Source organism: Panicum virgatum, chromosome 8K (assembly GCF_016808335.1).
Source record: "Panicum virgatum strain AP13 chromosome 8K, P.virgatum_v5, whole genome shotgun sequence".
Classification (NCBI taxonomy): domain Eukaryota; kingdom Viridiplantae; phylum Streptophyta; class Magnoliopsida; order Poales; family Poaceae; genus Panicum; species Panicum virgatum.
In genome coordinates this window covers 50,401,228-50,414,932 of record NC_053143.1, presented here as the reverse complement: position 1 = coordinate 50,414,932, position 13,705 = coordinate 50,401,228, and the positions used below count along the sequence as shown (strand labels likewise).

Below are 13,705 nucleotides of genomic sequence, written 5' to 3'. Positions count from 1 at the left end.
CACGTTTATTTATTTATTTGGCTTGGGGTTGGTGCGCGGCGGGATCGATGCATGGATGCTGCCGCGCCGCCTGCTCTGCCCTACTCTCTCTAGGATCTCCGCCTGGCCCCTGCCCAATCGATCCTCTGCTTCCCAATCGTGCCCCGCTGCCTGTACTCGCTTGTACACACACGAGCGCCGCCGCGAGCTTGCTCCTGCTACCCGGCTGCTCCGCTCTGCTGCTCACTTGCCGCCGCTAACCAGCTCGGGGGAGCGAGTCGGGAAGAGAGAGGGAGAGGGATAGACAGAGAGGACACCATCATCGCCCTCGCCCCCGGCCGGAGAGGCCAAGGCAGCGGAGGAGATCATCATCATCCCTCGGCTCCATCGCCCACGTACGTACGCGCTGCTCTGATCCGAGCTCGCTGGATCTCCGCCGGCAGTTTAAATGGCAGCTGCTTGTTGGTACATGTTTACAGGAACTTTTTTTTTAACCTGTTTACAGGAACTTTGAATGGTCCCGTCGTAAGCCGACTAGTGGCAGAGGACAACAAGTGCGAAGCAACAAGCAACTGACAGTTGCTATGGTGCCACGTCGTCTAACCTATCAGTTCCTAACAGAAATTACTGATAATTTCTCAAAGGAGAGAGAACTTGGTGAAGGCGCCTTCGGACAGGTCTTCAGGGTAAGATAATCATAGGCATACCTGGTTTTGTAGAAAATATAGTGAAGTATGACAAAGACAAACAAAAAATCGACTCTGCCACTGCATTTTTCTGATTGCCAAATCTGATAGGTGGTAACAACAAAAATGTCAAGTTATTGAGTGCTGATGCATTTTTTTTGGATAGGGAGTGAGGAAAAATGGAGAAGACGATATTGCAGTGAAGTTGTTACATAATAGACTGGGACTTGACAATCGGCAGTTCCAGAATGAGCTCAATAATCATATGATGCTCAACCATCCAAACACAGTACGCTTTGTTGGTTATTGCAATGAAACACATCAGGTGCCTGTAGAGTTTAAAGGAAGAGTAGTTTTGGCTGATAAGACCTATAGAGCACTCTGTTTCGAGTATTTGCGCAATGGGAACCTTAAACAGCATCTTTCTGGTATGACGATGCTTCAATTCAATATATACGTGTATATGATGTTAATGAAGCTTGAGGAAAAATACTAGTGTATATGTGCAGTTGAATGATGCTTTGTTTGTTCATATTTTTGCAGATGAATCAAGTGGACTTGACTGGAACACACGTTACAAAATCATAAAAGGGATTTGCGAGGGTTTAAAATATATTCACAAGGGAATGGGAAAACCTATTTACCACTTGGATCTGAAACCTGAAAACATTTTACTAGATGAGGATATGGTACCTAAACTTGCAGATTTCGGTTTGTCTAAGATCCCCAAAGAAGACAAAACCCGAATCACAGCGAATTCCTATGGCACATGGTTGATTACATGCCTACATATAGTTACATAAGAATAAATTTCTAATGATTAAAATGTGCTTACAAGAAAACGCCGGCTTTGATTCCATGCAGGGGTTACATTCCACCAGAGTACATCGAGAGAAACATAATCTCTAATAAGTTTGACATATTCAGCTTGGGTGTTATCATAATAAAGATAGTAACTGGACCTATGGGCTACACTGAAAGCGCTGGCATGTCAGATGAGAATTTCATTGAACTGGTAATAAATGTTATATCTTTTAGCGGTATCTAGTCAGTTAATTTCTAATAAAGATGTGTGATACAGTTTATATTTATATAATAATATAATCCAAGCATACATAACTACTTACTTATTTCACAGGCTCAAGGAAAATGGAGGAACAGGTTGCAAGCAAAATGGAATGGTTGCTTACTCGAAGCATATTGCCAACAATTAAAGAGGTGTGTTGAGTTAGCACTGAACTGCGTGGAGAGAGAAAGAAACAGCAGACCCGATATAGTGTCTATCATCAACAAATTAAGTGCGACGGAAAATTTGATTAATGCGGTAAAAGTTGACCAACAGGACAAGGTAATTAAGATATTCATTAGCATATTTTATTCTGATCAGCTTCTTGTAAATGCATACAATAGAAAAAAAATGCCAATCCAGAAACCGATCGATAACAAAGGACAAGTCCCATTTGAATAGCGATGATCCCCCTTATGAAAAATTGCCCTGCTTCCTTGCTTTATCCCTTTCGTTGCCCTTTACCCTTCAACCATAAGAAATGCTATAACTTTTGATGGTCGCTAGTCAGTTAGTTTTCAATAGAGATATATGATAGATACGATACAGTTTACATTTATATAATATAATCCCAGCTTACATAACTACTTACTTATTTGACAGGCTCGAGGAAAATGGATGAACTGGCTGCAGTCGAAATGGAATGGTTGCTTGCTAGAACCATATTGCCAACAAGCAAAGAGGTGCATTGAGTTTGCATTGGACTGCGTGGAGAAAGATAAGGTAAGTGAGACGGACATTATGATTAACGAGTTAAAAGTTGGCCAAGAGAACAAGGTAATTATATAATATCTCCACTACAATATGCTTTTAGGATAAAAAATGTTAAAAGAAAACTTTTCGAATGAAAAAATTCGAGCATATAACAAAATATTAACTTTTGTGGAAAAATTTTGAACTTTTCGATGAAAGATTTCGAACGAAATTCTCCCTCACCGCAGGACACATCAGGGACCTCAAACAAGATAAGTATGTCTGAATGTTTAATATGCTTATACGCCTACAAAAGTTTCCTCCTTTTAAAATGGATTTATCAATAACACACACAAAAAACTCTTTGTATTGTTTTTAGGAAAAAGTCCCTTTTGCCTTTCTCAACTTTAGACGAAATCCGTTTTCTCGCCTAAACAATGAAACTGTCCGACCGGACTTCTTGAACTCCTGAAACCGGTCACGTGACCTCCCAGAGCGGTTTGAGGCTAATGTGGCAGCGCTTTTCTCTTTTTCTTTTATGTTTATTTTGATTGAATCTTTGAAAAATCGTGATAAATCACAAAAAATTCATAAAATGGGAAACCTAATTTTGTTGGACTCCACATAGGTGAACATATTATATGATATACTTTAGTACAATTTTTTTGGCTATAGCTTTAGATATTTTTTTATGTAATTAATTTATAGCTACGGTTTCTGTCGTCCAATAATGGTGAAAATTTTATGGTGGGCTAATCATTATATAATTGGGTTGTAGTAAAAAATTATGATTATTGCATCATGTATAACTGAGATATTAATTTATCTATATAAACCTAGATAAATCTAGACGAATCTACAGATAAACATAGATAATTCTATAACTTAGTCATACATGGTCAAATAATCATAAATTTTTACTATTGTTCAATCATATAATGATTAACCCAACATAAAAATTTCACTGTAATTGGACGACGAAAACTGTAGCTATAAATTAATTATAAAAAATTATATATCTAAAGCTACTGTAAAAAATTGTATTAAATTATGCCATATAATATGTTCACTAGATATATCTACTCATGTATAGTCCAACAAAATTGAATTTCCTATTTTATGATTCTTTTATGATTTTTCAAAATTCAATCAAAATAAATATAAAAGAAAAAGAGAAAAACCGCCGCCGCGTCAGCCTGAAACTTCTCAGGGAGGTCATGTGACTGGTTTCATTTGTTCAAGGAGTCTGGTCGGACGAACTTCTCAGGGAGGTCATGTGACTGGTTTCATTTGTTCAAGGAGTCTGGTCGGACGGTTTTGTTGTTCAGGGAAAAAACAAATTTCATCCCAAGTTGAGGGAGGCAGAAGAGACTTTTTTCTTGTTTTTTACCTTTATGCAAAAGCACAGAAAATAAAATCATAATATGGTAATCTCAACCTTAACAGGAGGAGGGTGCTGCTTCGAAAAGAAAAAGAAAGGAGGAGGATGCTGCGCTGAGCAGGGAGGAGGTTGTGGCGATCATGGGAGCGATAGGCTTGGAAGTGAGAGGGCGGCGTGGGGACGGGCTTGCCGCATCGATGGGCTACGGCGAGTTGTCCCGTCTGTTCGAATCGGATGAGCCAAGCTTCGACGAGGTGAAGAGTGCCTTCGCAGTGTTCGACAACGACCATGATGGGTTCATTAGCGCTGTAGACCTGCAGTTCGTGCTAGCGAGGCTCGGTGTCGTCGAGGACGCCGTCACATGCCACGCCATGATCGTTGCAGCAGGCGGCAATTGCTGCGACGGCAGGATGAACCTGGCCCAGTTCCTCCAGCTCCTCGAGAATGGCTTCAGGAGTGACACTGGCGGAGGGCGAGCGAAGCGTTCCTGTCTACACAGGGACTAAATGTGATATAAATATCAGTTCTAAAAAAATAACACTTACATTAATTACATTAGATGATTTGGCCTCGAAGACTAAACGAACTTTATATTCAGGAGAACGATTTAAGCGGTTCTGTTCAATACCTCCGAGCTTAGGAGGATGTAAGAGTTTGGTGATACTGAACCTATCACATAATGTCTTCCTAGGGAGCATCCCACCTGAGCTTCTTACCATTTCTTCTCTTTCTGGAGCTCTGGGCTTTTGAGGAAATTAATTTTCACTGAGCTACCAATGCAAACTCAAATATCTTTTTCTTTCGGAAGAACTAGGCGTATAGCCGCGCATTTGCACGGCTAGTAATGAAAATTCAAAATTTGCATGTCGTTGTATCCTTACTTAAGGGTTATACTATTTTTTAACCATACATCATCCTGTTCATTATCATAAATTATGTCTTATTGTTGATTAAAACAATTCAACTATGATTTACCTATAATAACATTTTGATTTGTTGAGATTTAATAATATTATGCAGATAATTATTCTTATTTTCATTTTATTTTGATTGATTGTTGTTAGCTTTAGTTTTTATTAATAGTATATATTTGTAACTGATACATAGCTAAATTGTATTTTATATTTAATTTTTCATAATGACATTGGTAGGTGATTTTTAATTAGGCACAGGGGTATTTTAGGCTAATTTTTATCGTAATGGAAGTGGTGGGTAATTTTTTATTTTTCTATTTTTCTCCGATTAACATGGAAATTTCTAAACCTTGAGAGCGAATGTGGAGGCTCCGTTTATTGGTCAAATAATAAGATAATAATAGATGAGAATGACCAGCTATACACATATGTTTGCCTGCATTTCGTTGCAGAAAACGGGATGGGTCTAGAGATCTCGACGGCAGGAGACGTCTACAGCTACGGCATCATCCTGCTGGAGATGGTCATGGGGAGGTGCCCGACCGACGGCCCGTTCGTGGGCCGGCTGAACCTCTGCGGGCTCGTCGGAGGCCCTCGGATCGGAGCTTGGAGTTGCGTCGAGCGGCTCACTGAGCTCGGGCTGAGATGCGCCGCGGACTCGCCGGGGGACAGGCGGGCGATCGGACGCGTCAGCATGGTGGTAGGGGTGGTAAAGGGCCCAAGATTTTGAATTAGAGACTGGGCTCTAATCTTATACTCCCTCCGTCCCGAATTAATCGCACGTTTACGATTCAAAATTTTTCCCACAATAAAAGGTCGACTTGCACAAAGTTACATGCACAACAGCAGACGGCAGTACACGGTGCACTACCGAGGCTTCTGGACGAGCATTAAACAAAGAAAAAAATCGACTTAAATAAATTGACGAAAGCCTGGGATGCTCTCGTCCACTCATTCCCTTCTTCCCTTTCACGGCACAGCAACAACGACGCTACTATCCACACGCTCATACTAGTCCGTACTAATGCTTCTCCCATGCGTATGTACAGCGTTTGAACTTTATAGGGGCATTTTCGTAATTTTATCTACATCGTTGGTTTTCGTGCCCCATCCTAAAAATGCAAATATTATAAGACTGCATGGTGCTGGTTCGCTGGGCAAAAACGAGATGGAAATAAAACATGAGCACGTCACAGTTAAAAAGTGAAAATAACAAATATTTGCACAAATGATGGCATAGCTCGGTGGTAAGGTGGTTGATTGTCTTCCCTATGATGTTGGTTCGAGTCTTCCTTTTGGTCATTATTTTTGCTGAATTTATATTGGAGCTGACAGACATGGTGCTAAGTTAGTTTAGTGCATGTATTGAAAAGGTAAATACTAAAGGTAGCCTTAAACAAAGACTTTGTTTAGTGGTAAGGCATCTGAATATAACCCTCGCTGTCTGGGTTCAAATCCCCTATTTTTTTAATAAACCTGGAAGCATAATGCTATTTTTATTTTGAGAAGCCGAATGTGCGCTCATTTTTATCCATATCCAATGTAAAGGAGAAAATTCAAGCTAGCAAGTCACACCTCTGAATAGTGTATTGTATGGAGCCACGTGTTTTACCTTTGCCTTCGCCTTGGCCGCCGCCCTACGATTCAACGATTTCCTAATATGGAGGCTGACGACACTGCCGCAACTCCTACATAGGCAGCTGCTGAACATGCAGATCCTGGGCCCCTTTCCGGACCTAGGTCACATAGAGCCGGGCCTACCGGTGGCAACACCGGCCGGCACACATGCGCTCGCTTGCAGCCTACGCCCGCCCTGGAACCCAGCTATTCCAGGCATCTAGGCACGATCTGTGCCGATTCTAGGCTTGTGGACGCCTATCGGCCTATGCAGGTTTGTTATTCGCCAATTTGAGACGGCGATGTACGAGATATCAGCATTGCTGCAATCCTAGTCCGTCACTCCGTCTGATCCGAATAGAGTTTTGGGATATTAAATGATTTCAAATGGAAATATCATCAATAGCAAAGTTGTACAACTCAACGAGTTCTCCCACTTTTATTTTATTCATTTTTCCATCTAACTTTATCTAAATAATTTAAAATTTATGTTGACATAGTAAAGTCGTGGTTCCTATAAAAAATAAAATACTAAATTTTTTCACAAACATATAGGAGGTCTAGTAGTAGTAGTGATGTTGCTGCCACCGTTGCAGTTTTGTGAGGTATCATAATATGAAATTTTAAAATGGCATTTTGGGATACCAAATGATTTTGAAAGAATTTGTCTTATCAATTTTTCCACACATGCTAAATTTGAATTTCAAATTATGAAAATTTCAAATAGAATTTTGGTATGTTAAAAGACCCACCAAATACAAGTGCCACCAACCACTTTGTACTGCAACGAACAAATTGGTCTATTGCAACATAAAAAATTCATGGCAATAGTAACATGATATTGCATCCAGTAAGGATGGTAGTTGCAACAAGTAACTAAAAATTGCAACGCCACAAAATTTATTACAACCCTAAAAAACCGTGGCAACAAGAACATGCAACTGCAACAATTTCAGAATTCTTGTTGCAATTATCACCTAGCAATTGCAACACTATTTAAGATTATTGCAACCCAGAATAACCATGACAACGGTTAGAAGTAAAAGCTACCAAATCCAATATAGTTGCAATTGCACCAAGTAATTGCAACAAAAATCAATACTAATGCAACTCTAAAGCGTCATGGCAATAACGCCAACTAATTGCAACACAATTCTAAAATGGTTGCAGTAGCGCACTCCTATTGCAACGACAAACCACACATATTGCAACACATTTAGTCCGTTGCCTTATAAACACATGTTGCAACCATTTTACGGAAAGGTTGCAATACGACCCCCCCTATGGCTAACAAATCAGTGGTGTTGCAATCATCTGGCGTGGCATTAGAGGCGAATCCTTATAGTGCCTTAACTGGATGGATGGGGTAGGGCTGGAGGCTGGAGTGACAGCGGAGTCCCGCACACGCTTCTCTGGCGGGGGGCTAGAAATAGCAAAGCAATATCATCAAAGTCCAAGAACCCGATTCTTTAATAACAACGATATAACGGGTACAAAAAAATATACCTGTTATCGTTGTCAGCTGATGGCGCCTTGCGCTTACGCAACTCTGGCGATTCCGCACGAACTTCGCTCGTCGCAATGCTTCCTTGGACCATCGCTGTTTGACTCCTGTCATCCCCATCTCCTCCGGGAAGGTCTATCAACCATACATGATTCTTCTTGGTTAGTTTCAATTATGGATACCCAAATAATTGAAACACAAAATAAAGAAATCGATGCAGATTTGGGTTAGCTTGTGCAGCAGGCACAACTTCAGGAAGTGGAGGCCTACTCCAATAATTTTCTGGATTAATCTGTACAACAAGTCCTGAATTAATGAGACTACGGGAAACAAAGTACTCGCTATTCATCGAGAATCGACTACTTTACAGTACCTCTCAAGGCCGCTTGTTTAATCGGAAGTCTCCCCCGATTTTTGGCACCTCGGTTACTCCCTCGAGTACTCGATTTACCCGACGCATGACATCCGCTTGGGTAATTTTGTCGAGAGTAAAGCGTTATGGATCTTCCTCACCTATATACATGTATCCAAAATTTGCTCATTGTTGGAGTGGCTGGATTCGTCGGCACATCCAGTTTGCGACTATCGACGCTCCAGTCAATTTCTTTTTCCTCTTCAAATGATCTATCTTGCCAAGAAGATCATTGATCTGGGCAAATTATCTCCTTTCGAATTCCAACTGAGTTTGAAATTGGTGGACCAGGTGTTCTGAGGGGGAGAGTTGGTGCTTGGTTTTTCATATAAAACCAAAAATTCTTCCAGTCGATAACTTTGGAAGTCAATTTATATCGGATATATTTCAATCCTACACCCTAACGCAACTACAAACCCGCTCCCCCAACTACATCTATGGTGGTTGCGTTCAGTTGGGGTTTCAGATGGAAAAGATGTTGAAATAGATCGAAATGCGGTTCAATCCCAAGATAAGCTTCGCAAAGATGAACAAAAATTGAAATGTAGAGGATAGAGTTTGGGGTCAAGTGATGCGCTTGAATCTCCCAATGATGCAAAAGGCCTCAGAAGAATAGAAGTGAGGATTCCGAGACCATGCAAGATATAAGATTGAAATATTATGATTTCTTGTGGTCCTTCGCGAGGGGACGCATCTCCTAAAGCTTTACACCAATAAACTACCTCGCGAGGTTGAAGCAATTTCTCTTCAACAAGACCAAGGAGGTGGAAGTCAGAGCACTTACTTGCTCTTCATCCTTCTTTCTCCGCCAGACTTGATGCTCCATGGGTTTTCTCGTTCCCCTTCCCAAGTGCCTTTTCTTGCTCACTCGCTCGGGGGCTAATGGTGACTAGTTTCTCGTTGCAAAGGAGGCGAGAGTAGAGGAGAGTTGGCGATGGTAATGGCGGCGAATTCAACTACGCAAATGGAGAAAACGTACTAAACCTAGTTTTTACCGAATGGTTAAATAACCTAGTCAGTGGCAATTTCGAGAATATCATATAGATGAAGAGTCACGCACCAATTACGATTTATTTTGAGCAATAAATTCTAGGATTTTTTTTCTTATTTGGAATATTTCGAATTAATCAGGGCATTCTGTATGCCATGACTTTAGATCCTTAATTCCAAATTTGCAGGAATTGGCTCTAAGGCTCGGGGGCTGCAGGGTACGTGTCATAAATGGTATGTTTTTTGAAGCGATTTGAGAGGCAAAAGAGGATTTGGAAGATTTTTTGAAGACTAATTTGACCCTCAGCCTGATTATGCGATTCAACCTAAGGCTCGGGGGCTACTCCATATGAAGTGTGAGTTCATCACGCACCATATAAAAGAAGATTCGGGGCTTGAGCACCTCATAGCCTCGATACACTCAAAGAAGTACTCGGAAGACTACTCAAAGCACTCGACGAAGCATTGAAGGATTCCAGAAGTACTCGAAGCACTCAGCAACGTCTTTAGAAGTACTCGACGCATGCAGGATTTGACTACGAAGAGCTCGGGGGCTTGTCAGATCTGGGGCAGCAGAACTGCTCACGGGCGTGGAATATTCTAGAGTAAAGGATAGTGCATGGAATGTACTTTTCCTCGCATGTAGCTACTCGTATAGAAGTCGGACTAGTCAATGTAAAGGAAACTACCCGATCCCATTGGAGTAGGACTCTGCTAGTATTCTTTTAGAACTTTCCATATAACCCTGTCCCCCAGACTATATAAGGACGGGCAGGGACCCTTCCAATATAATACAATCATGTAAGACAATACAAACTACCACACAGGATGTAGAGTATTATGTTCCGGTGGCCCAAACCTGTCTAAATCTTTATGTTTCTTACACCATCGCGTTCTGATCTTGGCGAGTCCCTGCCTACAATCAATCTCCCTCCCTCAGCTTCAGCACTTCCCTCAGCTTCCAACCTCCCTCCCTCTCTCGCCTTCTTCTTGTCAGCACTCAGTAGAAGCATGGTGTAACCTTTCTAGTTCCCTCACCTGTCTGGTTGTTGGTAGCCCTGCCAGGTGTCGCAGGTGGTCAACTCTATGTTGTTAATTATCTATGACATATTATAATATTGTACTGGTATGAAAGTATTTGTGGACGGTTCAATTGTCCATTCCGAAATTATCGAACCAGCGGTTCAATCGGTTCTTTACAGTTGGACCAGTAAACCAGCGAACCGACAGCCTCACTTATTCGATCTTCAGTCCAATTCTAATAACTATAACTAGCAGGCCTCGGCATTTTTTTTAGAGTTGGTTTTGGGTGCCTTGTGGTGAAAGCCTTGCCCGGCATCCGCCGGTGCCAACAACGGCTGCGCTCTTTCGTGTAGTTCACCTCGTTGGGGGTGTTGTTGTTGCCACCAAACCCATTTAGTCTTTGCCAGGTGAAAACTTGATCTACTCCTCCGCAGGTGACGGACGATGGTGCACCACCATCTGGGTCGTTTCTTCCTTGCAGGCATCGTCTCGCAGGACCTTCACGCGCGCTCTCGTTGGATTCACGTTGTTAGGCAGCCCGATGCGGGCGATCATGGTGTTTTCTCTCGCAGGTCCTAGTCTTCCTAGGTCGGGGTGGTGTCGTGATTTCTTTAGTGTGTTTGTGGTTGAGTTCTTGTTTTTCTTTAAGTGGCATGGCGTTCTTGTATCTTTGCGCTTTGGGGTCTTTCCCGAGGTTGCGTTGATGTACTTCTCTTCCTGAATAAAAAACATGCTACGCACGTTCTTATTTTTTTAAAAAAATTAGATATATATTAGCCTACAAATTCGTGCTCCGCACAACCTGATTAGAATTAATATAAGAATGAGTTTTATAGCTAAAAATTAGAAGAGAAAAGTTCAATTTACACCATCAAACAATCATAAAAGTCCGATTTCAACCTTCAACTACAAAACCGGATAACATAGACCATCCAATTGTTGAAACCGGGCAAATTTGGCCCTTATGGTGGTTTCGAAGGCGGTTTCATATTTTTGAAAAAAGTAAAAAATTCTAATTAGATCTAAAAAATCAACTAATTCATTTTAAATCAAAATAATATGAAACTAGTATCAAAATATTTCTAAAAATATAACCTATCTATTATTGCTCTATTTGAATCATAGTTGTTCTAATTAGTTGTGTAAATAACCTTGCATGTCATCAACCTGGAAAAGTTATTTGCATAGAAAGAGACCAGGAGAAAGGATATTGAATGAGAATTTAATGTCCTGCATTGTCAGTTTTGTGTTCGGAAGCAACCAGCTTGCTCGTCTATATGACCGAGGAGACAACTCAAGAAAGTCGTGCTAGCTTAACTTGCATCATACTTCACAATATGATAATTGAAGACAAAAAATTAGAGGATGTTGAAGAAATCTTCATTTGAATGAGCTCCCATGTACATAGATTGATAATGAACAAGAATTCTCTCCTGAAAAATATGGTACATTTGAAAGAGTGATAGAGAAAATTCAAAATTCCTGATATCAAGGAGCGTTCAAAACAGATTTATGAAGGACTTGGTTGATCATACTCCATCCGTTTCAAATTGTAGCTCGTTTGACTTTTTTGACCTTAAATTGTAGAGCGTCGTATATATCCAACGTGATTCCACTGTAGTACCAGCAGAGGGACTCCCCTCACTGATGTATGGGTCCCACCACCTTCAAACCCACATGTCAGTGGGTGAGTCGCCTATATAGTTACCGCAGGGCATTCATGGCTTGAGGTGCCCCTTAGGGTTTCCGTTGCCCCTTTTTAGTTAAATTTTTTACTAGTTTCTCAAAATGAGCTTCCACTTTAAAAAACTAGTACAAACTTTTGAATTAAAGAGGAGAGGTGGATACCCTTAGGGGCACCCATTTGCATCCCTATTCATGGCCGCATGGGTATGTCATGCCTTTTGCTCATGCAGGATTTCCGGTTCGGGTGCAGTCACAATATCTAGGGGTTGTTCGGGCAGTCGGCAGGGGTGTTGGGTCTCGGTCGCGGCAGGACGTCGCTAATGGTGCAAGCGGGGAACAAGTACAGCGGCATGTTCGCGTACTGCCTCCCGGCAGATCCATCCGGGACAGGGTTCCTGGATTTCGGGCCAGGCGCCGCCACCATGGCGGCGGTGGCTGTGAAGGAAGCACGCCAGACGCCGATGCTCACCTACAAGGGGCCGAGGTACTACTACGTGGGCATGACAGGCATCAAGGTGGGCGGCCACTTGCTGCCCATCAGCCGCTCCGTCTTCTCCGCCGCCGGCATGATCGTCGACTCCGGCACGGTGATCACGCGGCTCCCTCCCTTGGCTTACAGGCAGCTGCGGTTGGCGTTCGCCAAGGACATGGCGGCTCTAGGGTATCAAAAGGCTCCCGGCTGGTTCGAGATGTTAGACACATGCTTCAACCTGACCGGGCTCCAGGGGATCGTGCTGCTGCCCACGGTGTCGCTGGTGTTCCAAGGCGGCGCGAGCCTAGACATGGATGCTACGGGAATCCTGTACGTGGCCAATGTCTCGCATGCGTGCCTGGCGTTCGCGGCCAACAACAGGAACAGTGACATGGCTGTCATCGGAAGCACACAGCAGAAGACGTACAGCTTTATGTACGACATTGGTAAGAAGGTCGTCGGCTTCACACCCGGAGCTTGCTGATGATGATCTGACTCGCTGGCCAGTGATCATACCATTCATAAGTCTGTAATTCCCGGTTAACCGGCCAGATCACAAAGGTTGTTAGTGATGAGTGTTAGTGCTAAAATAAAGGTTGAAGATTATAGTGTTATCCCAACTTTGAGATAGAATTTGGTTCCCAAAATAAAGTACTGTATGCATGCACAAGTCGTCCCTATGAATACCTCCGAGCTATATATTGTGTCATCGTGTGAGCATATCTTATGAATAATCATAATCAGCTGAAAATTCAATCAATCGTATCGGATTGAGAACTTAAAGCAAAGGATTGCAACAGATGGTACCAACTTTTGAAAGCATTCTCAAGTTTACTACAATATAATAAAATAGCAGACTGATTTTGTAACAAAACGAAAAAACAAATTCAAAATCTTGCAAGTTCAAAACCTTTCCAAAATTTAAGCATCAATTTGAGCTCCTAAACTCAATCTCGCGCACATGATCTCTTTTAGTCCAGTCCACACTTCATCTTTCCAAAACCAACCCACACCTTTCTTAGATTTTCTTGTTCTTAGCTTGTCCAAATGTGACAATTTTCTTCTTTTCTGGCCCGGTTTGGCTTTCGCTTACATTAGCCCAACTTCATAGTGATGTTTTCCTCCCTCCCTCTTTCTCCCCTGTTCTCCCCGCGTCGTGAAGCAGCAGTGTGCGGACATGCTATACATTCTACGCCGTGGCTTTTAGTTCTCTTGCTCCGTTTGTTTCAGTTTCTGGTCAATTTTGAAGGCTCAATTTTGAGAAATTTAAAAGTAAGATTAT

General features: G+C 42.0%; 2 protein-coding genes across 2 annotated transcripts; both read left to right on the top strand.

Moving 5' to 3' along the window:
* Window positions 1–563: 563 nt before the first annotated feature.
* LOC120645916 (probable serine/threonine-protein kinase PBL7) lies at window positions 564–4,311 on the top strand. Its single transcript, XM_039922628.1, has 6 exons — window positions 564–665; window positions 832–1,093; window positions 1,209–1,437; window positions 1,530–1,680; window positions 2,335–2,454; window positions 3,871–4,311. Exons 1-6 carry the CDS (start codon window positions 564–566, stop codon window positions 4,309–4,311), a joined length of 1,305 nt encoding a protein of 434 aa, XP_039778562.1.
* An 868-nt stretch (window positions 4,312–5,179) lies between these two features.
* Window positions 5,180–12,907, top strand: LOC120645915 (aspartyl protease family protein At5g10770-like). Its single transcript, XM_039922627.1, has 2 exons — window positions 5,180–5,428; window positions 12,215–12,907. The coding sequence occupies exons 1-2, from the start codon at window positions 5,180–5,182 to the stop codon at window positions 12,905–12,907; spliced, it is 942 nt and encodes a 313-aa protein (XP_039778561.1).
* Window positions 12,908–13,705: the final 798 nt, after the last annotated feature.